Source organism: Diadema antillarum, unplaced genomic scaffold (assembly GCF_040938485.1).
Source record: "Diadema antillarum isolate AM-2024a unplaced genomic scaffold, OU_Dant_1.0 scf00000009, whole genome shotgun sequence".
Taxonomy (NCBI): Eukaryota; Metazoa; Echinodermata; class Echinoidea; order Diadematoida; family Diadematidae; genus Diadema; species Diadema antillarum.
Window position 1 is genome coordinate 1,796,158 of NW_027270898.1, and position 27,663 is coordinate 1,823,820.

A 27,663-nucleotide genomic window follows, 5' to 3' on the forward strand; every position below is an offset into this window, starting at 1 on the left:
TTTTCCCTTACCACACATAGCAAAAGAAGAATCTACCGTCTCCAATATTTCTCTCCCTCCCTCTCGCCCATTCTGTCCTCGTCTCCCTATCTCTTTCTTCACCCTGAGGCCAAGCTATTTTGCTTGGATCGCCCCCAGAGGACAAGTCAGGATATTAGAGCATTAGGAAGCAAAACTGTCTCCGAACTCTCTGCTTATTCAAGCCGGGTGTGTGGGCTGTCTCTGTGTGTGTTTGGATCCGTCTCTGTGAAGCCATCATTTGCTGACAATGAAGTGAAATGCTCAAATTTCAGAGTATCGTTACACACTGTTATGTGGCAGCTTCTGTTCACTGGCTGCACACCACCATATGTGACAGTTACGCACAAGTTGCACCATTTTTGGCCTGCTCTTTGGTGTCTCTGCGTTGCTCATACTGGAGTATTTTATTCAATTTATTCGATCATGATATCTTCACACCCCATCATTGTTATGGTCATGTGCTTTATTATCAGGAAATGACATGCAAGTGTTGCATCCAATGCATGAAAGATGTAACTATACTTAATTGTGTTTGATTACGTAATCAAAACAATACAGGCAACACTCCTTGTTGACAGTACCTGGTACTGTCCGATAGAAATAAGTGTACCCATACATACTCCAATATCCTGCAGTTATCAAGCTACAGTATATGACTTATAGCACTTGGTAAAGGAGATGAGATCATTTCAGAAACAAAACCAAAATCTGGGCAAGCTAAGTGGATGATACAATCCACCACCCCCCCCCCCCCAAAAAAAAAAAAAAAAAAAAAAAAAAATCAAAGCAGAGCAGTGAAACATAAGTACCCATTGATTAAGGACATAGTGCTTTTTACATAGAAAGTTACATCATGATATTCACTGAAATCTATTTCAGTGATACTGATTTGATTTTGATTTTTTTTTTCAGTAAGATTCATTTTCATGAACTTAAAGAAATATTTCATCTTTCAACACAGCCTACAGGTGTGAAGAAGATTGTAATTTTCATATGTTCCACAATTAGTAGTTGACCATCGGTCAATGCAACTTATGAGACTAGCATAGTGGTTTTTGCAACTGCTCATTTTATATTTTTGTAGGATAGCTTTCTTCAGCATTTCTGCATTGATGTCATGAAGTGTGTGACAGAAATTTCACAGAAAAAGAGCATTTGAAATTGAAGTAGCTGTTCATTCTTTGCTAGGTGGAAAGACATTCTCTACAGTCCATGGAGACTTGAATTTGCTTTCGTAAGGAGTTGGGTTTTTATTCCTGATTTGACATTCATCCCACATCAATCCCTCCACGGCAGCCAGCGGAGTTGTACCGCTCCCTGCGTGTTCCCGGGGAACCCTCGCATAACCCAAATGTGCCAACCTCCCTTGTGCTTCGCAACCCTCAGCTCGAATCTCCAAATGTCTCTGAGCTGTGGTATCTCGAAAGAGAAAAAAATGAATAATTTAAGTGTCTCTCATCAATCGTACATATCCACTTATGAATATTTCAGTACTCTGCGGTATATCCCTCGATTGGTGTCCCTCAAATCAAGTCCAAATGAGAACAAACAGCAGAGGAAATGAGGCCTCATCCAGAACAGAACAGAGGCCTGACAAATCTTGTAAATAAATCATGAACAAGCCAAAGCAAACATAGAGCTCTCAGCTACCATCTGGGTTTTCAAAGCTCAATGAATTACTTATGAATGGTTGTGAGGGTGCTAAAGAGCTTCTAAAATTTCAATCACTTTCAGGCTTTGAATGCAGATATTTTGATACCAGGAAATGTTGGGTATTGTAAACAAGCAAATTATTTGCACATCGAAAGAAGAGTAGGTCACTCAACTGTCTGCATATTTATAAGCTGCAGTGAATGGCAATTGCAAGATGACATTTACCAGGAAAATGCCAATTTTGATAGTTTCTGTTTTCCACAGCCTCTATCCCTCCCCAATGTGTTTTTATAATGTCCATCAAAATGTTTGTAGTCTAGTTTTTAGGGTAACACAACATTTGCTCCTGCAATAGTTGCTCCGATCTTATTTTCTCCAAGGACTTAAAGTTAGGGTTAGGGGTAGGGTTGTGATAGGGTTTTAGGTTTAGTTTGATGTGAAGATTAGGATTAGGGTTAGGGTTACGTTTCATGGAAGTAATTGTTGCAGGGGCAAATGTCGTGGAACCAGTTATTGAAACATGATCTTTCCTTACATGCTGTTTGGATTGTTATCATATACATACAGAATGATTTAGTTCAGACATAAGACTGTGCACAAATCAAATTGCGTCTGACTTGGGTGGAATAATGATAGGTTTTTTTGTTTATTTTTGTTTTTTCCCCTGGAAGAGATAGCATTCATTCATCACCCCATCACATATCTCTCAAAAGCTTCGTCAATGAGCTGGATACCGCACAATCGATCGGGATCTTTTTTTTTTTTCCTGCCTTGCTTCCAGGTGTCATCCTCGTGTGATGAAGGGGGGTCCTGCCAATGCCATTAAAATTCCAGCTATCACATTGGATAATGTGGCATGTTGATATGATGGCATCATTGCCACATTATCACCTAGATTGTCAGTTGCAGCATATGTCACGTTCTGGGCACAGCGGGGAAGGCAGTGCACGGTGGCGAATGGATATCTTGTGTCTGTTTTGCTCTCTCCCGCTGCACTCTTTCTCTTTCACTCTTAGCTTTAAAGACAGGAGCCCTCCTTAAGATGCCAAGAAAATGGTTCTCTTATGAGCCCAAGAAGGGGAGCAAATAAAAGAAATATTGGATGCCTTAAAGGGACTGTACAGTACTGGTTTAGGTGGGGATTCGTGTTTTGAACATTCCTAAGTGAGATAATGAGAAACCTTGTATGAAATATGAAAGAGCATGTACTTTTAAGAAGGATTCAACGTTTGTTTGATGAAAATTGGTTTTCAAATGGCTGAGATATCCAAAAAGTGATAATAATAAAAGACTACAGGCCATGTCTTTTATTAGGATTTCTTTGTTTCACCTTGTTTTGGATATCTCAGCCATTTCAAAACCGATTTTCATCAACTAAACTTTTGATACCCCTTAGAATTGCATGCTCTTTGACATCTCATAGAGTGGTTTCTGAATATCTCACAAAACGTTAAAAGCTAAATCCTCGCCTCGACCAGAACTGTACACACCCTTTAAGTAGCTCAATCACTTGCCCAAAAGAGCAAGTATTTCTAGAGTAAGTAAAATACCCATTGGGTGCTTTGTCTGCTGCCTCATGTTGTGCATTCGGTGCCATCAATACCCAAATCAGTTCATAAAGATGAACAAGGAATTTTCTCTCCAATTTCTTGAGGTGAACATAGTGTTTTATAGCAGAGTTGCTGGTTACCGATGGCAACAGGTATGCAGCTTTTTACCTCTAACCACAGATTAGATATAATTTCATAGATATATATACTTCTAGCAACATCTGATTTCAAGGTGTGTCTTATATCAGATCAAACTGCCCTACAATTTTAAGGTAAAGATATTGAATTTCTTTCCAATTTAATGTGCACATAGAACTTGAAATATCTCTCACATACTACACTCTGTTGCGGAAGGAACATCCTCATCTCCTCTGCATCACAATCTGCTGACCTTGGAATCAATTCTGTGATGCTTTTACGGAGTGAGTCATCATTTTTGCCTTTAGAATTCGTCCACATCTGTTGAAGACTCAGTACAGGTACAATGTACGTAGGCCTAGAGCAAAAGGGTTACCATTATCAAATTTAGTGTCTCAATAGAATTTGAACAAAATTTGAAAACTTTTCTTGCATGATTAAATGGGTCATTAGTCATGAATGTCTTTTTATTTTCAGGAGTGGAATGTAATGATGTGTGAATAGTCAACCTGGTAATGGCACCAGAATTAGGTCATACCCAGATGTTGATTATTTCACAAGTGCTGATGTTCTTTCATCCATACCTATTTATTTTTGTAACCTCTATGCCATGTTGTCATCCTGCCGGCATCCAATGCTATGCTATCAGGTTAAAACACAAACACCAGACTGAGATGCAGATTGGAGGATGTGTGCTGTTTCAGTGTCTGGAGAGGCAAAAGTTCACCTGACTGTAACATTTCACTCTTAGAAGGACATGTACTAGAATGTCTCTGTGCGAAAAGGACGCATGTACCATATAATGCAATATTTCGCTGTGATGCAGAAGTAGATCTGTGGAGATGAGTACGAGTGTGGCATACATTGTAACAAGACACTGGAAACATGGTGTGTCAGTGGATGGTAGGAGAGTCAGGTGTGTGGACTCACACTGTGGCAGACACGACATGATTTCTGTGTCACTGTTAGCCCCTTGCCTCTTTCTCTGGTGGTAAACATGTTTTCTAGCGGTTGCTTTCTGAGAATCTTCCTTTTTGGTATTTATCCCCCTGTTTTGCCCTGCAGACAGTGTCTAGATCAGTTACCAAGCTGTAGAATATCAGTTTTTTTTTTTAGGTTGCCTTCACTCAGCATGCATTCATGTGAAATGTGTAAGGTATAAATGTGATTGCAGGAGGAGAATATATATGACTTCATGCACCTGCATTAAAGCATTTATATTGCAACAATATTTTTTTTTTTCTATTTGATAATGTTCCAAGTTTATTCCATGTATTTCGAGCCATCTCGAATTATACTAAACAAAAAAGTAAGTTTACATTTAAATGCAGAAACATTTATGAGGCCAGTGCAAGGCATAACCAAAGGGAAGTCAATAGAAGATTACCGGTATATGAAAAATGTTGCTATTGTTTCACATTCCTTTGATGTGAAGGATATATGTATGTACACCTTTTGACATTGTTGAAGAAATGTAAAGTCAATGGTTAGGATTGCTGTGTTACCAGTGATGAAATATTACCTTCCTAACTACCTATGGATACCTATGGATGATTCTGAATGCAGGCTTTAAGCCTTTATCATTCAGATCCAGAGTTGGTCCTGCTTGAAGTAGTATGGACCATTTACAATGATATTATTTTTTGTTTCAAGTTATTTTTTCCCCCTCAAACTTTACAATTCCAGAATTCTGTCATATCTTATGCAGATACTACTTTTACCATGCTCTTTGTTTACCATTAATGTAACCAACATTTGCTCTAAAGTCTTCATGGCATATGACCATTATGGCAAACTCAGATCTTCCAAAGGGTTTGATGCAGGACAGGTGTATTGCCTACATCCTGTTACCGTCATCATTGTCCATATCGTACAGGTGGAAGCTGTTGTCTCTTGATGCATGTTGGATCATCAGCCTGTATTTCATTAGCTCAAGCTCTGATCCAAGGATAGTGGTAAAGGGAGCTGAACTGTAGAAGGGCTTACTGATACGATTGCCCTGCTATGGCAAAGACATCTCCTTCTTCTTCTTCTTCTTCTTCTTCTTCTTCTTCTTCTTCTTCTTCTTCTTCTTCTTCTTCTTCTTCTTCTTCTTCTCCTTCTCCTTCTCCTTCTCCTTCTCCTTCTTCTTCTTCTCCTTCTTCTTCTTTTTTGTGGTCTTCCTCTTTATCTAAAACATGCTCAGGAAGATCCTTCTGTAGTTGGATTAAACAGTGCAAGCTCAGTTATATCATTGCAGCTTGGGGAAAAAACAAGCGTGAACTGCTAAGTGACAAACTTTTCTCTTCGGCATTCAAGTTCACCCAGAATGGTTTAATTTTCAAAAATATTCAAAATATGTGGATAATCCTCACCGAGGCACAAAAGAACAGACATGGTTGAGAAGGGATTGTGAGTGGTTAGGTGGGGGTATGTATGGGTCAGGGTTGACAAATGGGAGCGGACTTTCTTGTCTTTCATGGGGCTTGGGCCACGGGAGGTGGGGAGCAAATGTTACATTGTAGAACTTGAAAGAACCAGATTATGGTCACCAAGTCCATGTTAGCGCTTTCACAAGACAGACTGTGCAATAACACTGTTTATAAAGCTACATGATATGTTTCATGGCTGGCAGTATCTGAGCAATTAAGTCCAGTACATTCTGGCTTGTGTAGACGGGCAGAAATTCAACTCACATGTTGTTCTGACTGTCATGTCCTTGGAAGTACAGCATTGTGCAGGTGTTATTTAATTTCTTAACTTCACCTGTTTATTTGGTTTTTTTTTTAATTTCTGTTATATCATTCTGACATAAAAGCAAGCTTCTCATCATTCAGGGAGATTTTCCAGTCTGTTGCATCTCATGCATCATACATAACATACAGTACAATCCCTGCAATAATTTAGAGCTGTGTTTCAAAACAAAAAAAGTAGTTCCTTGCAGGATTGTATTAAATACAACCATCAAGTGTGACATTTAGAATTGACACAATCAGAAGTCATTTCCAAGTGCACTTGACCAATCTTTTACTTGCATGGAATACAGAAAGCATATAATCACTTTTTTTTAAAATCAAGTGTGTTGCTCTGGATAAAGCTACATGTAAGATATTCATATGATTGCAAAACATTTATGTTGTATTGTTATTGAAAGTAAAGTAGCATTAGGGAGGTGTTCCCACCTCCCTGGTAGCATTGTTAACTTGTGCCAAATGCTAACAAATATTAGGCTCATTTGTATAAAAAATTGATTACTTGTGTAGAACGTACATGATGCAAATAGGCCCTAAATGTTTGGTATTGATCTACTTCATTCATATCATCCATACCATTCACTCAGGGAGCGGATATTGGGGGAATACCCCTGTGTCACACCCTTGGCTCACGTGTACCAGGGAATAGTCCTAAAAGGGTTAAAAACTTTATTCCATGCAAATACAAATGGAGGTGATGAGTATTCTGATTAGTGTTTTTTTCTTCTTCAGAGTTTTAAGGTCATGTGAGTGCTAAGTCTGAGGGTATGTGATTGATTCTGGCACCTCCATGTTCCTCCTCTCACAGACAGTCAGTCTGGTCCTGTGTAATCCCTCTAGTAGGATATAATTGGGATCATCCTCCCCATCCTCCCCTTTCAAGGGGGTACAATCCGCCCCCATAATGAGGAAGATCGGGATCAAGAGGTTTGTTCCCTCTTCCAAGGAAACCAGCTGCAAATTAATATGACAATGCATGAAACAAGCAATGTGCCAAGTGGTGCTTCTGATCAGATGCCTACAAACAGTGACAACCTTGTGACAAGAAGCTTTGTCATAACCATATTGTTTTTATTTTTATCATATTACATATTTTATAAAAAGATGATATCTCTACTTTGAGCTCCACCTGAACACTTAAGTACAACTTAGCTTTATTTATACATTCATGACAATACCTGACATTCAAATTCATTGTAAAGGACTATGTTAACAGGTTCCCAGAGTCTTTGGATTTTATGACATCAGCAAAAAATTATAAGTTGACTGTAAAAGGTTATCCTTTGCGCCTTATATATGTGAGGATTAGCTCTGTTAGCTTTGATGGAGAATGCACTAGGGTCAGGGTGTAGTCTGCTCACTGGGATACTAGCCACCATGAATGAAAGTTTGATTATTAGCACTTTCTTTTTATGTGAATACTAAGTTCATACAATCTGCTAGGTTTCATCTTTAGAAAAAGATTTTGAAGAAAAAAAATCCCCAAATCTGATACATTCAAAACTGTCATTTCTTCCTTTAAGTGTGAGCAATATTTAGAAAGTGGTTCAATGTGGCATGATCAACCACAACCCACTACAACATGTGCATAGAATGGAGCCATACCTGGGACAAGTCAAGTGCGACAGACTGGTATACGGTCGCTGATGAGTCACATGCTTCTCGTAATGGGAGTGGATTGCGCTGGAAACCTGTGTCGAGTTAGCTATTTACATTTGCTATCATCACAACCATTTCATGCAGACATGCAGGAGGGACTGTCTGAAATACAACCCCCCCCCCCCCAAAAAAAAAAAAGCTCTCCAGAATCCTTCAAGAAAAATGAGAATAAAACTACAACAGAGACCTTCAAGTGGTGTGTTACAGTATGATACAAATATACTATATCATCCAAACTTTGTGTACTATGCAGCTTTTGTGTTTTTTTCCCCTTCTGTCAACTTGAAAGTGCAATCACTCTGTAAATGTGATGTCCCTTTCACAATCGAAATCTAAGCTGGCAAACATAATGTCACAATGCTTCAGGATGTGACCCATGGGGGCATTTTCTTGTGCAAACAAGTCTCTTGAAGGTCTACTGCACTGTGCTTCAGGGATCATACTGAGGTTGGTAATTTGGTGACATTTTTTTTTTTTGTCTTTTTCCCTTTTGACCCCTGTCACATTTCACTTTCTCTTGGTACATACCCTGTAACTCCTAATCATGCAAAGAAAATGCTTTCTAATATGATCTGTCATTGGCCTGCTTGTAGACGAGACAAGGCATTGTAATTGATGGATACATCTATTGACTGATTCTGTGACGCGCTATGTGTATTTTTGGCACTGGGCGCAGCCATAGTGGGTGTCTCAGCCGACCCCCCCCTTCCCACTCCCCACCCCTCTCCCTACATTAGCACGCGCGCAGAATGAAAAACTGCTTTAGCCAATGGGCGTCTCGTACTGAGTGCGCGAATGCTTGCTTAGTGCGCGAACCTTTGTTACAAGTGCGTGATAAACATGTTGCCCGGGGTGGGGGAGAGCAGGGGGGGTCTGCTGAGACACCCACTATGGCTGCGCCCAGTGCCATGACATGTCTGCTGCCCTCAACGAACCCGAATCGGTCAATAGGGGGAGGAAATAAAGAACAGTGATGACCTCTGAAAGTTTTATCGAAAGTTTTAATCACAGAGAAAGTTGCCTCCTGCATGATGAAAGAAGGAGAAAGACAGTGAGTGTGTGAGAGAATGAGATTGTGCATCCTGGTTATGCAGAGTTTGCGATGAAAATAGAGTTCCTTTGAACAAAAGCAATGAAATCAAGATAATATGTGACCCGCTACAACAAAAGGATCCTAAAGTCGTTGACGGCTGTGCCGAGAAAATCGAGTTTGAAGTCACATCATCAAAATTGGTCAAAACAATCAGATTTCTGTTTTTGGCATAATTTTGTAGTCTAATGTTTTGTCTATCATCTGCCAAATTTTCGAAGCTGAATGATCAAACAAAAGGCAAGAAATTAGCGTTTTTCTGGGCCATGATTTTCTGAATTTCAATGTAACAGAAACGTGTCCGAAGATTTGGATTTAGCGCCGCAACTAGACTCCGCCCCTAGCAATGAGGGAGTGATCTTATTGGTCAGTGCGTGGCATCCTGATTACTGATTGGTCGTGTGTAGACCGCTGGCGCTAAGCTTGAATGAACATTGCGGAGGTCGCTAGGATCATACCTTCTATTGTCAAGCGGTGAAAACTGTCTTGCCTCCCCTTGATCATGTTAGCATCAGAAGGAAAACTTTCAAGGCGTTTTTGTCGAAACTCTTATTTCCTCAACCACTTGACACGCGCTAATAAAATCATTAATATTTCCGCAACCGAGTACTTTTATGAGTTGTGTTATATATGAAATTAAAGTAGAAGAGTAAGGGAACTTTCTATGTCATGCCATTTTAAGAAAATTGTCCTCCCCGACTTTCTGATCCTTTTGTTGTAGTGGGTCACATCCACATGACAACATGACAACATGAGAGCTGACAGGCAATTGCAAAATTTAAAGGGATGGTATAGTATTGGTGGAGATGAGGAATGGGCTTTTAACTTTTTGTGAGATACCAATAAACCACTTATAGAATAGTACAGAGCATAAGTTTATTTTATGAAAATTGGTTTTGGAATAGTTGAGACATCTAAAAACAAAATGAAGCAAAGCGATCATAATAGAAAGGTGGGTCAGCCATTACAAAACCAATTTTCATCAAATAAATGATGAATTCCGCTTGGAAGTACATACTCTTTCATATTTCATTAGATGTTTTTCGTTATCTCACCGAAAAAAGTTAGAAACGTGAAGTTGGCTCTTAACCGAAACTATTGTAAAACACAGTATTTACGCGGCATGAAATTTTTGTGAGTTGCCTCTAACATTCAATGCATATAGTGTAGACAAGAACTTTCGTGTGCATTCTAATTTCGCGAATCTTGGCTCTCGCGAAATTCACAGAATTCCTCGTTTTACAGTATACAATTCCTTTAAACTATTTGTGTTGTCATTGTTAAAAATGTAAAAAACAGTGGAACATACTTAATTTTTAAAAGGAGCATGTGTAAAAGGTGAACAAGTGCTCTTGGTAAGCTTGTAATCTCATGTTATGGAAAAGTGGGAACAGTAACTGTCCTCTTTTAGAAATCTGATATTAACAAGAAGAAATAGTTGAACTGAAAGGGGCTGTGCCAGCAGCTGTATTGTAATAGTGGTTCCTGACTACTTGTATACAAATATTTATGTTCACCATATCTGGGTAAATAAGTACCTGAAGGGTCAAAAGGTCTTGTCTGACCTCTGGGCTAAAAGCATAAACAGTTCTCAGAAAGACTTTGTGACCCTTTCACATTTTCCTCATTCATACTAAAAGAAGATATAGAGTGGGGGGGGGGGGGGTGAGGGAGGGAGAGAGGTTGGAGGTGGAGAGAGGTTTGAGTTTGATATAAGGCCTACCCAGTGACACTTGTCAGTTGACTTGTCAGTGACGGAGATTTTTTACCTTCATGTATTTCAGTATGTGGTACATATAACCACTGTATAGGCCTACTGCAGGTACTTGTTCTTGTGGCTTTTTTTTTTCATGCAGGCTGTTGTTATCAATTTGTTTACAAGTTGACATAAGGTAGGGTATATAAATGTTGTCACTAGATAAGAAATTGTTTGCTCTGACAATGCATTGCAAAATATGCTGCTTTTGCAAGATATTGTAGAGTCTTTAGATTGTTCCCTTTCAGTCTTCTAGATACCTTGATTGGTGAGGTTAAACAGGACCAGCCTGTTTTGATATAGGCACCTATATATAGGTGCTTAAAACAGGGTTCCCAGCCCATTAGGGAAATCAAGGAAATCAGGGGAAATTATTTTACTCTTTTCCAGTCAGGGAAAAGTCGGGGAATCTTAATTGGCCCAACAGTGAAAGTAGTCAGTCAGACTCATTGGATGACTGGCTATGTGAAACTTGAAATGAGTTGAAATAATTATCATGGAATTTTGAGACTTCATCATTGAAAAATCAGGGAAAAATCAGAGAATTTTGTATTCTTGAAATGCTGGGAACCCTGTAAAAGAGCATGAATGGTTTCTGTGTTTCTGCTCTTGTTTGTCTTTTTCACCCTGCATGATTTTAAAGCACGATTCATTTACATCAACTAATTGATGAAATGAAAATTAATTTTGATCTAAAACTTTGATACAACAAAGTCAAGTCATGGAGAAATAGGCTCTACTTATTTATCTGTCTGATATTCTGACTTTTACCCATTATCAAGTTATTGATGCATGATATTGATAAACTGCTTAACAAGGGACATAAAAGCATCAAGACCACTATGCAAACTTTATTGGAGTAGTCGTCTACATCTTCAGTGGTCATTCATCATTACCGTACTTGCTCATCCACTGCACCCTGTTCAAAAAAAAAAATGCCCGCCATTTTGCAGCTAAAAAGCCTGGAGTACCCACAAGTGATTTATCATATCTGCTGAGGCATCTCCTGCCTGAGCACTAGTATATGAGCCCCCTTCCCAGCACATGTCCCCTCGTCAGCATATCCCTTTCATGTCGAGGGAGATCAGGCTGTGTAAGCCCGTCTGCCTCCCGTTTTTTGTGGGAGGAAGGAAGAATGATGAATCTGCCATCCATTTCAAAATGATAAATTTAGTCATGATCCTATCATCAGCAATCCTCGCAATTCATCAAGATTCCGAGTGTCCCCTGCAACGCGAGGACTAAGGGTGTCTGTCATGGCAAGAGTAATGATGGGGGAAAGGGTTGGGTGGGAGGGAGAAGAATGAGCAGTTCTTCCTACAGTATATCTTTCCCTCATTTCAGACTGTAGAAAAATCTCTCTTGTAATCACGATTATAACCTCTATTAGAAAAAAATCAAGATTGCAATCGAGTTAATTCTTTTGTCTGAAAGCAAATTATTTTAATTGTGATTCTAGAATCACGATTAGTAAATCGGAGTCCAGAGTTGTTTTCAGGTCTTGATATGCTTGATTTGTGGTGCTCACTTCCCTTCTGAAAGGCATGCCCTCCAGAATGTCATTAAGGAGGTGGAGCTTAGCTTGACCCTACACTTACTTTCATCCACAGACTGCGCAAAATGTAATGTGATCTTCCCGTACTGCACTAGCTGAACGCATATTTTGCAAGTGTATCAACAGGTCATGAACTCGTACCTCCAAAACTCAAATCAAGTTTACAAACATGATTCATAAACTTGATTATAAGAGAGATTTTTCTGTCATCTGAAAGGACTCTATACATTCGAGCTTTGAGCATCTGAAAGGCCTGAAACTTTAATCATGATTACAACTGCAATTCATGAAGATAATTTCAAGAGAGTTTTTTTTTTTTAATCATGTGAAAGGTCTGCATATGTCCTTCAATAAATGCTATCCTTGGTATTATGCAACAGAAGGGGAGGCCAAAGTCTTTGATGCGGGTACAAAACTATACATAATCATCATTATCCATGATAAACACTTACCAAGGATATTTGAATGAAGATCTACAGCCTATACCATGTACAAGTGAAATTTCTTTCTGTGCAGACAGACTTGCTGTTTTTCTTGGTTCTTTGTAGGTCAACAACTATCTTGTCACATGATACCCCCAGTCTTCTATCTCTCATTCTTTAAAGCTTTAAAAAACCCTCCAAATCTCACAAAAAACACCAAACTAATGTGGATCATGGTTTTAAAGTTAATCTTCTCCCCAAATCTCAACTAATGGATGCACCATACTCAACTTGAGTTTGTATAAAAATATCAATTAATCAGTCTGAACATTTTTTTTTAAAACCAAAGATTACTCTCCAAGTCCTGTGATCTGATTTGTCCATGTCCCTCTCCCGTGGATTTTTGCCGATTCATCTTTATTTTGTATCATGGAGCATCATATTGACACTGTTTCTTTTCATGCATTGAAGCTACCATGACTATTTCATCAAGGCGACTAGGGGATGGATAAGCTGCTTTAATACGAGAAATTGCAACAGTGAGCCAGCGCTCATTTATCAATCCATGTTTTAAAATGCTGAATGGTGCATATAAAACAAGCATTGTATGTTTCTGGGGTTTTGTTTGTGCTATACATCATTCCAGTAAGATATGTTTCTTCCTCAGCCAGCCTTTCAATGTTGACTTCAGGAGAAAAGAACAGAAGAAAGAAATCCAACGAATCGGTCTATTCTTCAGTATCTTTTAAAAGCCAGCTCTTGAAAGAGATATTTCTTAGTGTGTCGTCTAACAGTGAAATACAATAGGGAAAATTGCAAATTCCCAAGTGCAGTTTAATGAGCTGGGAGGGGTTTAGTGACAGCCTCAAATGAAGAAGCTGAATGGTATTAACCTTCCACAAAGGAGCTTGTTAGTAATGGTATGTTTATTTCTGTCCTTTTAATGACTATTTTACACCTGACAGGAAAGATGTATCACCATTTCTTTGTAGGTAAATGATTTATTTTCACAAAAGTGTCAACTAATTTTATGTGTTAGGATTAACACCTGGTTCAACATTTCTTTTTCAAACTGCTGTATCAATACCCTTGCCATTGCAATATCTTAGCAAGCTGTGTTGGCATAAATCATCAAACTATACACAGTTTGATCTTTACATGAATCAATGTGAATTTTCATGAAAGCAATGGAGTGCCAAAAAAAAAGAATCACAAGAGAAAAAATGTTACTGAGAGTGTTTTGTAAAGTAATGATAAAGCCGAAAAAGGGGGGGGGGGGCTTACAGGTGTAACTTTTTTTTTTTAAATCGGCGAATTTGAAATTTTGGTGGCCTGAAAAAAGAAATGTAGCCCAAAATGAATGGAAACTTGATAATTCCTTGTGAATCTGAAGTGCCTGATCAGGCCATCAAAAGATAGATTTTTTTTTTTTTGGGGGGGGGGGGGAATTTGATGGCTCGACATCGATTTTTAGTGGCTCTGGACCTCTGGGCCATTGCTGATATCGAGCCCTAGTGCAATTTGTAATTTAGTTTGCTGATAATTTGATTTTGACATTAAAAATGATTAAGAATTTTCCCTTTCTTCTTTACTTCTTTTCAGAGACCTGAGTTTTAACAGAATGGTGAAAATTGACAGGAAAGTATTCAGAGGAGCATCAGCATTAAGAGATTTGTAAGTATGAATTCACTCATTCTTCTTTCTTTATATACTGCAACATATTCCCATTCCAACGCTTAACACTGGCGCTGGTCCGACAGTCCCAGACCGGTGAGTTGGCTCAGTCGGTAGCCTCTGCCTCACGATCACGCGGCCCGGGTTCGAACCCGAGTCTGGACTGAGCAATGTTGTGTGTAAGCATACCGTCCCCTCGAGCAAGAGGCAAAACACTCTGTCCCTCGGATAGGACATAAAATGGAGGTCCCGTGTATGAGACAGTAACAACTCATGCACGTAAAAGATCCCGCTTCATTCATTCATCGTAAAGAGCATGGTGTTTAACCTGGTGAAGTGGTCCCACCACAAATCCAACTGGACCCCATGGAAGACCAGCTTAACGTAGCTGAATATGGGCTATCCAGCCATCTTCTCAGATGGAAATGAACAAACAAACCAGTAAAAATCACTGTCAGTAACTTCTCAGGAATTGCCAAATTTGCTTGTCCAACATGACCTATATAAAAAAGTTACATTGTTGGGGCCAGTCAAAAAACAAACAAACAAACAAACAAATAAAAAACAAAAAATACACAGGACTAGTGGATTTTAGGTTCGGACCTATAAAAATGGAAAAATTGGCTATTTACTTGTCTGACAGGGACAGTTCGGACCAGTAGGGTTAGTGTGCAGCCCTACCCATTGTTAGTACTATGATAGCATGAACATTTTTAGGTAATAAAAACACGAACAAACATATTTTATTGATTTTGTATGAAATGTAGATGATTTCAAAACATAGTGGTACATGTATGCATTGCGGGATGTTATTCAACAAATGGATTTTGTCCATAGTTTGTAGAGCTACGCTGTATGCATAGTTTGTAGAGCTATGAAATCTTTGTGAATATATTTTGGAAGTAAAGCCACATGTGATTTTTTTCTTTATTATTGCATTGTGTAAAATGTATGCATGTGTATAAACTGATATATTTACGTGTTCATACAAACAGTGAGTTATGTCAGAAACTTCTTCACTACCATTGCAGTGATCATAAAAATTAGTGTTAAAACTCATATCTTGGGGTATGTCATTAAAATGAACTTTTAATGTCTACAACAATGTAGTATGTTTACAAAATTTTCTTGTGCTTTTTCTTGAATGCAGAAAATGCCTCAAGAAATTGGATATGGCATTATATACTACATTGCAACTCTAAATTAGAACATGAATTAGACTTCAAGTGATCAGTTTCTGTTTAAGAAGTATAGCTTTACAGCATGTAGTTACCGTAAAACCAGAAATGTTTGCGTGCATTTTGATTTCACGAATTTAGCGAGAGCTGTCAGTTCCAATTCGTGAAAAATGTCATGCCATGAAAATATCTTGCATTGCAGTAGCTTTCAAAGTCATTGACATTGGTACAAGGAAACAGCTGTTTGTGTTTGGTAAACCACCAGAGGAAGGCAAGTGTAGATGTTTTAGACAATACTACTGATGGTGGATTTAATGACAGACACATGATTGCGATTACCTGCCAGATGTTGATGTTTTGTAGGTCAATCATCGTGTCTACCATCGAACAGCAATTTACTGGTATCTAACTTTACACAATGGCATGATTCCCCTAACAAACCACAGAGGATTTATGTGTTCATAAAGTGTGTCAATGAGATCAACTTTGAATCATTGTATTAGAACACAATCAGTGCGGAGGTATTTGTGCATCATACATTGAGCTGATAGATTACACACTTACACTGTGAAAAAATCAAAAGCTGGCTCAAGCATCCAGGGATGATTATGAAAATATTCATACACATTGATTTTCAACACCAGGGCCCCATTTCATATTTAAGATGTTAGGATAGTAACTCTTGCTGGAATGGCAACTTCCAATAGCAACAGCCAATCAGGAAGCTGGATTCTCGTCATTACCATGACAATTGCCATTCCAGCAAGGGTTGCTATCGTATCAACTTTTTATGAAATGGGGCCCAGGTGTTGATACTACCAGGGTAGTTTGAGCTGATGTATTACATTTTTGATCCAAGGCCAAATGCTGTCTCAAGACAGAAAAGCAAAAATTAGACAGTGATATGAAGTGCATTGCTTCTTTGTTGTAAAGAAACACTCGAGCACAGATACTTCTTTTTTTGGAGGTATTGTTGCTGTGTGGCCAAGGTCTATACTGATTCAATAGGATGGATTAATCCTCTTCCGTACATTGCACTAATACCTGTCATGCAACCAAACTTTCTGAAGGCTCGGGAAGTGAATTCTGTGTGAAACACGGATTGCACTTTAGGCAAACTTTATGAAGGAGAGGGCAAGCAGAAAGTCCCATCCATTCACTAAAATTCTTGATCAAGTCAATGATTTAAACATAATGTACCTGTATGCAAACCATCTTTTTAGTGAAAAAAAAGGAAAATGGGCGACTATGCAGTCTCTAAACTTTTTTCAGTCATTGCCCTTTAAGAAGCTGGTACAATAGCTTAATATGAAATAAAAGCTTTATTTACTCAGAAATTATGAAGCTTTTTATTTAAGGTGTGTAAATACCTGTATTCAAGAAACAGTATTCTCCAGGTTTGAACCAGCCATTTCCAATACAGTTTATTCCAGACCACTTTGGTACTTTTTCCATATTTTCGGCACTAGTTTTATTCAAAACATGGCATTTCCTGAACTTCTTTAATAATGTCATCATGAGGTGTTCAGAGCACATGATATCAGACTAGTGCTTCAATGTATTTTCAATGTATTGAAATGTCATCAATATATTTTATCTTTCAGACGGTTACATAATAACCAGATTCTGTGCATCATGGGCGGTTCATTCAGACCACTGCGGCTGCTGGAAATATTGTAAGTCTTCATTTTCATCAGTCTGTTATCTTGTAGAGTTTATGAAGCTCAGCCATCAAGTTCGTTATTCTCATTAAAATAAGGATTGATATATTAATGAAATTATTTGTTAATCAGCTGCAAAAAGATTAACAAGTTTTAAACTTATGTAATTTGCACTTGGATGTCTGTGTTATTACTTGTACCCCAGCAAATATTTCAAATTGGATTTAGTCATACAGTCATGTCCTTTTCATTTCTTATTCAAGGTCTTGTCACATTGAAAGACTCACATATGTGATATTAAATGATTTTTGTTACTACTGCAACAACTAGAAACTTTAATATGTTGATTAGTCATTTCTAAGTTAGTTTCAGCACTTGGAAATTACTCATTCATCTTACTGTAATCAAGTGTGAATACTCGGCACAATGCTTATCTTGCCATGCTGCTGTAGTTTCACAACATTTACTAAGTGTTGCTCATTTTGTCCTTCTTGTACAATTGTATTTAATGTTTCATGCTTTATCGTATGAATTAACTATTTATAATATTGATCATTACTGCTAAGTTTTAACCGTTTGAAACTAGCAGAAATAATTCAAATCCAAAATCCAATTAATGAAGAAAGTCTTTTGTGTTCCAGGACTCAGATTCTTTAATTTGTACAAATTCATTTTTGGTTTGAAAAGCTGTCTTCCTGTCATGTTCTAATTGACATTTGCATAGCCTGTCACATTGCACTTCATTTCAATAATCTTTACCTGGATCCTCCTAAATCTATAGTAGTGACTTTTAAACAAAAATGATAAAATTTGCTCTTACGTAGTTGTGGTTGTTGTTTCATTACACTAATGATGCTCGAAGGAGAATCTCATGGACTGTGGAGAGATATTTCTTTTGGTTCCTCCCTTTCCGTCACTCCAAATTAAGTTCTGCATCGTAGAGCAGATCAATGCCACAGTGATGCCCCAGCGATCTCTTCGCTTATTGACGCTATCGATTGATTTTTAGCGGAGGAAGGATATAGGAGGAAGTAATTATGATTATGGGGCTGGACGTATCAACAAGAGTTGATCCGTGTGGTATTGATTTGAAGCACAATGCTGAAATAATCTCAAAGACCTCTTGTGATGTTCACACAAGTGGAAATGTCACTGGCAGCAGGAGTTCAAAGAGCAAGAGAAGAGACTGATATCTAAGAAAAATCAATTAGTTCACAGGGAGTTCATGTCACATTTGATTAAAGTCTTCAAAATGATACATTTTCAAAATGATAAGCGAGAGTCTGGTTGGGCCTGTGAATCAATACTCGAGGCAGTAGGTTGCCAGTCTCAAGGCGAGGCAAAAAGAGAAAGCAAACATCGGACGTGATGTGGTGAAATTAGATACAGCTGCAGGGTTTGGGAGATTTGCACAAGCGTACGAGTTTGAATTTCACAGAGACAAAATGATACGTTAATGTACACTGTGTTTGCATATCGCCTGAATATGAAGGAGAGCTGAGAAAAGATGCAGTTACCTCCATCTTTCCCTGAAGTTTGCGTATCTACTGTCAGTCGCTTATCACTCACAATCTCATTTTATCTGTCCATCAAAATTTGATCTATTGGTCAGTTATACTCTTTGTCTCTGCCTTGCTTCACTCTGACTCTCCCTCTCTTAAATCCTTTAGCATTCTGTCTTTGTCTGTTGTAATTCTCAGGAGTTGATAAAAAGTCAGCAGAATTTTCTATGTTTTAATATCTAACACAGACCCCTTTTCCCCATCTCTTTATCTGCAGATATCTGAATGACAACAATCTCACAACATTAAGCAGTAGTAGCTTCACGCATATGAGTTTTCTGAAACAGCTGTAAGTATACTACAGTTCTTCCTGTCTCAATTTTATAAGAAACGAAATAAGTCTTTTAGGGCTTTACTAAAATTTTGGATACCATAGTTTTGCTATTCTTTCATTCTGTAGTGCAAAAACCTGGATTGTCCCAACTCTGAAAAGAGCTCTGTGGAACTGCTTTGATCCCATTGATTACTGTAAACGCAGAAATTTGCGGTACATTAATTTTCGCGTATTTTGTGCTGTAGCACAATTCTAAAACACGCGAAAATATATACACAATTTTCTCAGCTTATTCTGAATGGGTTGACAAATCATGTAGAGCAAATTCAAGAACCCGCGAATATGTTTTTGAGCCGATCAGAGCGAAGATTAAAGGCATGATTTATCATTTGCAGATGAAACTAAAACCCAACATTAGTGCATTAAAATAGTTCTAAAATGTTAGTCAGGGATAGAAACAACCACTGTTGAAATTTGAATCCATATAATCGATGTTAAGTATTGTTAAATACGCAAAATGAGAACAATAGTTATAATAAGAATGCTTCCAGACTAAATCGTATACAGTTATGGTTTATTGAGAAAAATCCTGATATCTCCTTGTATTTTAGGCTTTATTGTGAAAATTTTATATGGTGGGATGTTTTGTGCTATAACAGACCTACACATATGCATCAAATGTGATATCTTTAAAACTTTTGAAATCACTGCTCCCAAAGGTAAATTGGACCTTTAATCATGCGAAAATATCGATGTTTACAGTATCAGACAGTCTGTATCCATACTCTTTTGAAAAAGCTCTGAAAACATATTATATTCTATATCCACTCTGAAGGTCTGTACAGATATTATTTTTACCTACAAGAACCTACATTGTTCTGTATGATTTCGTCCAAATGATGTATTCAAGCTTGGTCAAAATTGTTTTCATCATTACTTTGAATCACATGTATAAATTTTCTATTTCTGTGATTTTATAAATGGTCTTAGCCTTGTGCGAAGAGAGAACTAAATAGTAATTGTATTGTTTCATATATTATCATGTTGATATATCATAAGAATCTGGAGAAGAGTGTGTTTATCTAAATACTCAGTTTAGTGCATAAAACATTAAATTGATTAGGTCAAGCTAAACCAAATGATTGTAGTCGGGATTATATGTAATCACTATGCAATCTTGTAAGGCGCCAGATAATAATGGCATTATTTGTTGACTTGCTCTTTTTCCTCTTACCAAGAGGCAATAACAATGCATATTTTATAAGGAGAGGCTACAGTGGAGGAAATGTGTCCTTATAATGAGATGAATTATTGATTTGATGCGCAAAGTATGTAGGAGGATGGATGAGGTGTCATCAAGGGATGGAATCAATGCTGGAGCAGGCAATGTATCATTTATGTGACATTCCAAAATACAAGCAAAATATCTTGCAAGAGGCATATATCGAATCCAATGTTTCACTTTTAAAGGGAATATACCCCAAAGAGATAGAGATAAAATGAAGAATTGTTCTAGAAGTCAAAGCAGCAGACCAGAGCCATTTTTTAAAAAGTCATTTCAGACTTGCAAAGTAGAACAGAATATGAAGTGTTTTCAGTCATGATGCTCTGGTTTGAAAATGATACATTGGGATGTTTTGAAGTAGAATTATTGGAAAAGCATTTAGTTTTAGGTGTAGAGTCTGTCTTACTACCTGAAAAAAACATTTTTCAAAGGATGATATTGCTATTTATGTCAGCTTCACACCATCCTGAAAAAAGGTTATTTGGAATGACAAATTAATGGACATATACTGTCCCTTGCTTTGAGGAAAATATATATGTGTGTCCAAAAACAAAACAATATCGAAGACGTAACTGTTGAGATGCCTTTAACTTTAGGAGGTGACTTCCAGATCTGTACTCTGTCACATTTTGTTTCACTGCTTTTGTGAAATATGCATGTCTCCCTTGGGAACATTCTTCTTCGGAAATGCTTCCTTTTTGTGTACCAAGTTCAGGCTACAAAGAACTTACAGAGCTCCAGAAACACATAGGAATTTTATGCAAGTTTCACTGCAAGGTAGAAATTCAAGCACTCTGCAGAAATCATACATCTATTCAGATCTCTGTGAGTCACAAGGATTTTATGGCTCGTAAAAATTTAGCATGACCAGTATGTTTTGAAAATAAAGTTTCAGCTCCCCTATGGCTGTCCTGTAACAATGGAGGGGTGACTCCGCCTTCTAAATGACCTGGCAGCAGTATAAATAATGCATGGTTTCCACACGTATGCAATGTCCCAGGTAGTATTACCTGACACTGAACTTTACCCACGTCATGTCTAGCAATTGATGGTAGAAAACAATTATGCATGTGCTACATGATGAAAAGAAAAAAGTTAAATGTTTATTTGATGCCAGTGATTGATGTAAAGTACCAATCTATACACTCTGGAAAGAAAAGAGAAGTGTGAGAAGTTATCTGTGATTTATGATTTGTGCTCCAGACAAGACTTGCAGTGACGTCAGCGAAACTGACTTGTAATCCGATGCAGGAGTTTGAATGCAAGGGGGCTGTTGAAAACAAGTTTTGGGAATGGATGTCACTCAATATGCTGCGTGAAAACTGTACCCTTATAGCATAGACTTGAACTCAAGGGAAATACATCCGTGATTGTTAGATTACCCACTGATTGGATCGTTAGAAATAGGCAGTGACATATAATTGTTTCTCTTGAGAATTAGCAAATTTGATTCTATGAAGTGCATTTTTCTTGATGTCATATGTAGTTAATAAGGACATGACATTGATATGATATAATTGTTGTGATGTTGCAATAAAAAATAGAGTGTTTATCAGTGCCACAGTAATTCAATCATGTATGAAAGGAAGGAAACTTGCTCTTTGGTGGAGATTACGACAAAATGTGTTTTTGTCAATGTGTCAGTGTCAGAGTGTTTATGTGTTTTAACCTGCATTAAATCAATCAAGGGGATGAACAATGTGTGATGTTGGTAATCATAACAAGGTGTTCTTTCTTACAGGACAGTTATCTAAAAAGAAGAAGAAGAAGAAGTGAACATTATAATGAAGTAAACAATACTTAAATGTAATGAAGCATCACTTCATAATCCTTTACAGCACAGCACCCAGTGTCCTATAAATATCACCAGCAGACAGTATATAACTTTCTCTTTAAGGGTTATTTGCTAATACTCATTAGCATCATCCAGTGGTCCTTAAATGAAGATTTAAGTCACATAGCAAACATATTTGGACTTTGGATTGAATTCACAAATATATTTTCAAAGCAAGCTGTCATTTCTAGGCAGCAAAGAACCAATATAATATCTTTTTGATAGCCCATTATATATATTTTTTTAAATCAAAGAATTTAATTCAAGAGTATATTTGTAAAGCGCGCTGTCATTTTTGGGCAGCAAAGAACCAATACCTTTTTAATAACTAGTCATAAAGTGTTTTTTTTTTAACCACAGAATTGAATTTAAAAATGTATTTCTAAAGTGACCTATAATTTTTAGGTATCAAAGATCCCAAATCTTTATGATAACCCATCATTCAGTGTAACCACAGAGACATACTACAATGTATACAGCTGAATGAGTTTGTTGATGCTTTAAATTGCTTTTATGACATGCAAAGTATCACTTCAGAAAAATTTGAAAATTTCTGTATCTAATCATATGAGAAGCTCAAAGGTACTTCTGCTTTCAAAGCAGCTTGCTCATGAAATAGGTTTAGTAAAAGATCAGATCTGTATAGCTTGCCATTGGCATTTGAATGATATATGCCATATGATGTTTATCAACTGCAGCATCATCTTGCTGCAGGAAATTAAAGGTTTCCTCAGATTTTTGCCATTTTTATTAAAGAATAATTTCAGGTCCCCACTGTTTGTGACCCATCAACGTATTACCTTGTTAAAGATGCTATCATTACAGCTAGGAAAAGTGCAAAATAAGGCAAATTGGCTGAAAAATAAGACATATGATACACGTATCTGTAGAAAAAAAAGAAGAATGTAAGTTTGACATTTTACTTACCTCCTGTCTTAATTCCAGGCCAAGAAAGTGGTTTTGAACTTTTCTACTTTTAAGACAGCATAATTTTGGAATGATGTTAAGTTGACTAATTACATATATGTTTTGAAGTCAAATCTCCTTCGTGCTCGACACCATGTAAACTTCAAAGCTTACCTTTGTTTTTCTCGAAAACAGTGTATGTTATTGCCTGTTTTTGCAGCATTCTGTGATAAGTTTTTGTGAAATGCAGTTTTTATCTCACCAGAGTCTGGAGAATTACAGCACAGAAATGAGAAAATTAACTTTTGACAACTTTGGGAGGTTTTTGTGGTGATAAGTCACAGTTGTCCAAGAGTTCATGTGTTATAACTGTTAGAATGTTACTTTCTTTATAACCAGTCAAAGTTATGCCATAGTAGATATTCTCAATGTGTAATTATATGTATGCAAATGTGTGATAGACTTAAAATGCACATATGTATAAGATACAAATGTAAGTATAATCATTGGCTCTGGTGAGCTGTTTGATAGGGGTCCCAACATAGAACTGAAAATAAGAATGCTATGGCAGTTTTATAATCCAGAGCAGACCAACTTATTTCATTGTTTCTGCTACCTTGTTGCCTCACAGGAGACTGTCAAAGAACCCATTGGCATGTGACTGCCACTTGTCATGGCTGGCCCTTTGGCTGCGACAACACCCTCAACTGGGTCTACTGACCACCTGCGAGACTCCACGCCAGCTCCACAGCCTCAAGGTGGCTGAACTTCAGACTACAGACTTCAGGTGTACAGGTAAGAGCCCTTTCAGCTCCTCCCAGAGATTTTTAAAGGGCTTATACGGAATATTATACTTTCTTGGGCACCTCGTTCAGGACAAGTGACTTGTTAGAACTCAAGGTACCTTGGTGAGGACAAGAAGAAAGCTTGTAAGCACTCACCACAAGTTTCTCTTCAGGATAAGATGGAAAAAACATAACTTCATTAAACATGAAACAACATGCCCCAGTGTCTTCTTCTCCTCCTACATGAGAGGCCTTAGGCAAATTTAACAATTCACCTTCTTGCTGCCTGTTTGAGGTTCTGCAGGTTTGTGATTCAGTTATAATGAAAAGACAAAGTATCAAGTAATATAATCTAAATTTTAGATTATGGATATGACTTTTATGCTAATGTCAATGCTTAAAAGTGAAATTAAACAGGAGCCTGTTCATAAGGTCATGGTACTTCTCCACTTATTGATTTCACGTCAATTTGCTTGGCTGTTTTAAAGGGTAAGGGAATTTGGGAAAAGTTCTGAAGTTCACATTCTTTGATGGCCAAGGAAGCGTCACCATTCACAAATCTTTTTGGCAACCAAATCCCAGTGGTGGTGGCATTGTGTCAGTTTGACTCACATTTCAGCCAACTAGGATGAGCGAATTCTGATCAGTCCGTGGAAATTTTTCTTGCAAATGGTTCTTTTTGAGTATCGAAAAATAGACTTCCTGACAGAATGACCTTTTTTACGATTGATACCTCGTTGTCTGTTGAAACAGAAAAGTTGGCACTTGCATTTCTTTTGCTCTTGGGATTGTGGTTTTATGACTGAGTTTTGCCCATGCAAGGGAGAATGAAATGCCTGTGTCAGGCGTAAAAATGGCGGCGTTGCCATGGCACCCAGTTTCCAATGGCATTGGGAGCCAATATTGTGGGTTCAAAGTCATCAAACAAGTGCACTGAGCAGCTGTTGTGAGAGGGGGCCAAGTGGCGGTGGTCAGATGGGGAGGCAGTGGGGTGATGTGGCAGCCAGGAGTGGTCGCCTTATTTATAGCCCACTCCTGGCAGGAGCTGGGGCGTGAAACTTAATGGATTTCCGCAAAGCCGCATTCCAACGGCCCAATCAATTTGTGGAGAAAAGACAAGAGAACTTCTCAGAGAATAATATGTCAGTGGCAACCAGAATATGGTATCCTGATCATATTATTATGCACGTGATATACATGTGTAGAATCAATCATAACAAAATATGCCATGTAAAGTTAGGCCTTAATGACTACCTGCCCCCAAGTCCCTGGGAGTGGCAAAAAAGTGTTTTATCTCGAGCAATTTCGATGAAGATGCTCACAGTTGTTGCCCAAATGAACAACTTATTTTCCCTTTTACTCACACACACACACACACACACACACACACACATGCACACACATAGAAAGATTAGGCAATTCAAGTTAATTTTAATTTTTCCTGAACAGAACAAAAAGTACTAAAGATTTACATCATAGGTGCTAACTGACAGGTTATTTTACAAAGAAAAACAATTATTTTGTAAAAAGCTGCTCAAAGAAATGAAGACTTCTGAAAAATATTAAACATGTATATATATTTTCACAAAGCTTCCTTCAAAGCATGCCTTTAAAGTACAGAAAAGTGATATATCTCCTGTCCACATATCTGTATTGATATTGATTGTAGATATTAAGATCAAAGAAAAATTTTCCAGAATGTAACAAATAACTCAATAAAAGCCATCCAATAACAGTAAAAGAGGGAAGGAAAAATAATAGGTTGCCCAAAATTCTTTTGTTTGCTTTCTCTCTTTTGTAAGCCTTTGGCATCTCTTACACAGTTAAAGAAGATTAATAGGAGTGTGGGCATGATGCGTAAAAAGAAGTACCAACTAACGATTAAATGCTTGTGGCATCAACATTCTTTTGGTCGTCAGTATAATGTTCACATCACCTTTCAAGGGCAGCTTTCGTAAATCTGCCGTGAGATGTTACATATAAACATGAATGCTCTTTTGACATCACTCCAGGTGGTTTGTGAGAGTGTTCAAGATCAAAGTCCTTCTGGTTCATATTGCAGCCAAGGTCATAAATGTCTGAAAATGTAATAGATATACTTATCAAAGTGACAAGAAATTGTTCCGCCATGAAAAATATGTATGTGTGTGTGTGTTTTTATTTGTCCACTCTGTCCATAAATTCAAGTGCATATTTTCATCGGCCAACTTTTTCAGCAAATTCAAGCAATAATTGTACAAATCTGTTGAGTATGAGGGAACACAGAGTAGTCTTTTATCACGTCCTGGTCTCCGATGGAATATCAAAACCTCAGATATTGCCCTTTTGAGGCAGAACTCTGTCTCGGCTTCTACAACCTTTGCTGATCAGGGACACAGGTGATAAAATGCAAGTACAAGTGAGGTTGTCACATCAGTGAACTTTTTCATGTCTCAAGATTATTTCTGTTTGAAAGGGTTACTTATATGGTGTAGATATCTCTTTGTCTTTTTAGAGGAGAATTCATTCCATGGAAAGAATTATTTGAAAGAAAGCTGCGAAACGTAAGCTGAGAGCTGAAGAGAGACATTAGACTAATGATATTAACAATAAAAGCCATACAAACTTCTATGAGAGGGCTCTGTCTATTGCACTTGTCAAAATGATATTTGTGGCCACATGACTTTTTCTTTATTAGGGTTTTATGATATTACATGAACTTTTTTATTTAGAATCAAAAGTCACTAATTTTGTGTTCTTTTATTGGAAAATAAATATTTTGTCTGTTACACCTCAAAACATATAGGACACAAATTTGATGTGGTTTAGAGTATTCGTGTAAGGGAGTTTTTAATATGCATGTTTTTAATACTTCAGACAGTAGTAATGATAATCAAGGTACTTTTGTGACATGTCTCTTTTATGGTACTTGTTTTAGATAAATATCTTTTTCCTCACATAAAGTCTGCTTCACAGCATCTAACAAAAAGCAACAAGACACAAATGCATGATTTTCTGAAGTTGCAATGAATCTTTCCCTGAGGCACGGGTCTAACATTGTGAATTTTGATACATTTGACAGTATGTGTAGAGTAAGTGATGAAGCTTTGAAGCAAACAAGAAAATCCAACAGAGAGGCAGAGAGAGAGAGAGAGAGAGGGGGGGGGGGTATATTTCAAGCACTATTATTGATGATATTTTGAAAAGTCAGACTTAATAATGGCAAGGAGCTCTTCTCAGCCCTGTCACCTGCCATTGGAAACATAATTTGACACTAGGATTAAGCACCTGAAGGGTGTGTGTACCTGCCAAAACGTTGCCAATTCGTTATAAACTAAAGTGATTGATGGACAGTTTCAGTTTCTTATCGCACCAGGAAGGCACGGAGTACACTAAAGAGGGTGAAAAGTAGCGCACATTGCAATTATCGGCAGTAGTTGACCATCAGCACGATAAAGCTGGGATGCAGTTGAAGATTGCATTACTGGTATTGTTGAGAAATCAGGTTACATGGTGCTGCATGAGGCAGTTTCAATACTTTAAAAACAGTAATAATCCCAATCATGGTTGTAAGTAAGCCATCTTTGGTTTCCTTTTTTTATGGGTTTACATGGAACTTGTATTAATTCTCAGCAGGAGCTCTCCATGACAATAATTTTCTGAGTATAGGTTACATCCTGTAGGCTTGTGCAAAGTAGCAATCGTATCAGCCACCATGCTTTTGGCTGTTCTGCCTGTGGTCAACTCTGCTCCTTATTATAGGAAAACCAAAAAATATTTGTGGTAAGTTTGGTTTTTATTTTTTAAACTCTCCCTCCCCTTTCTCTCTCTCTCTAATTGTGGTAATAATGATAGAAAGAATGATAATTGTGGTATTAGCACTGTTGAAACCTTTATTACCATTATCATAAATTCACCATCATTGCAATTATTATCACATGCTTCATGT

General features: G+C 37.6%; 1 protein-coding gene across 1 annotated transcript in view; it reads left to right on the forward strand.

Annotated features, from left to right (window-relative positions):
- The window catches only part of LOC139719306 (slit homolog 2 protein-like), a 143,774-nt gene that overhangs the window by 36,689 nt on the left and 79,422 nt on the right, over positions 1–27,663 (forward strand). Inside the window, exons 4-7 of the mRNA XM_071630729.1 lie at positions 14,179–14,250; positions 17,033–17,104; positions 18,869–18,940; positions 23,582–23,745. Of these exons, the coding sequence (XP_071486830.1) occupies positions 14,179–14,250; positions 17,033–17,104; positions 18,869–18,940; positions 23,582–23,745 (380 nt within the window). The remainder of the gene's footprint in view (positions 1–14,178; positions 14,251–17,032; positions 17,105–18,868; positions 18,941–23,581; positions 23,746–27,663) is intronic.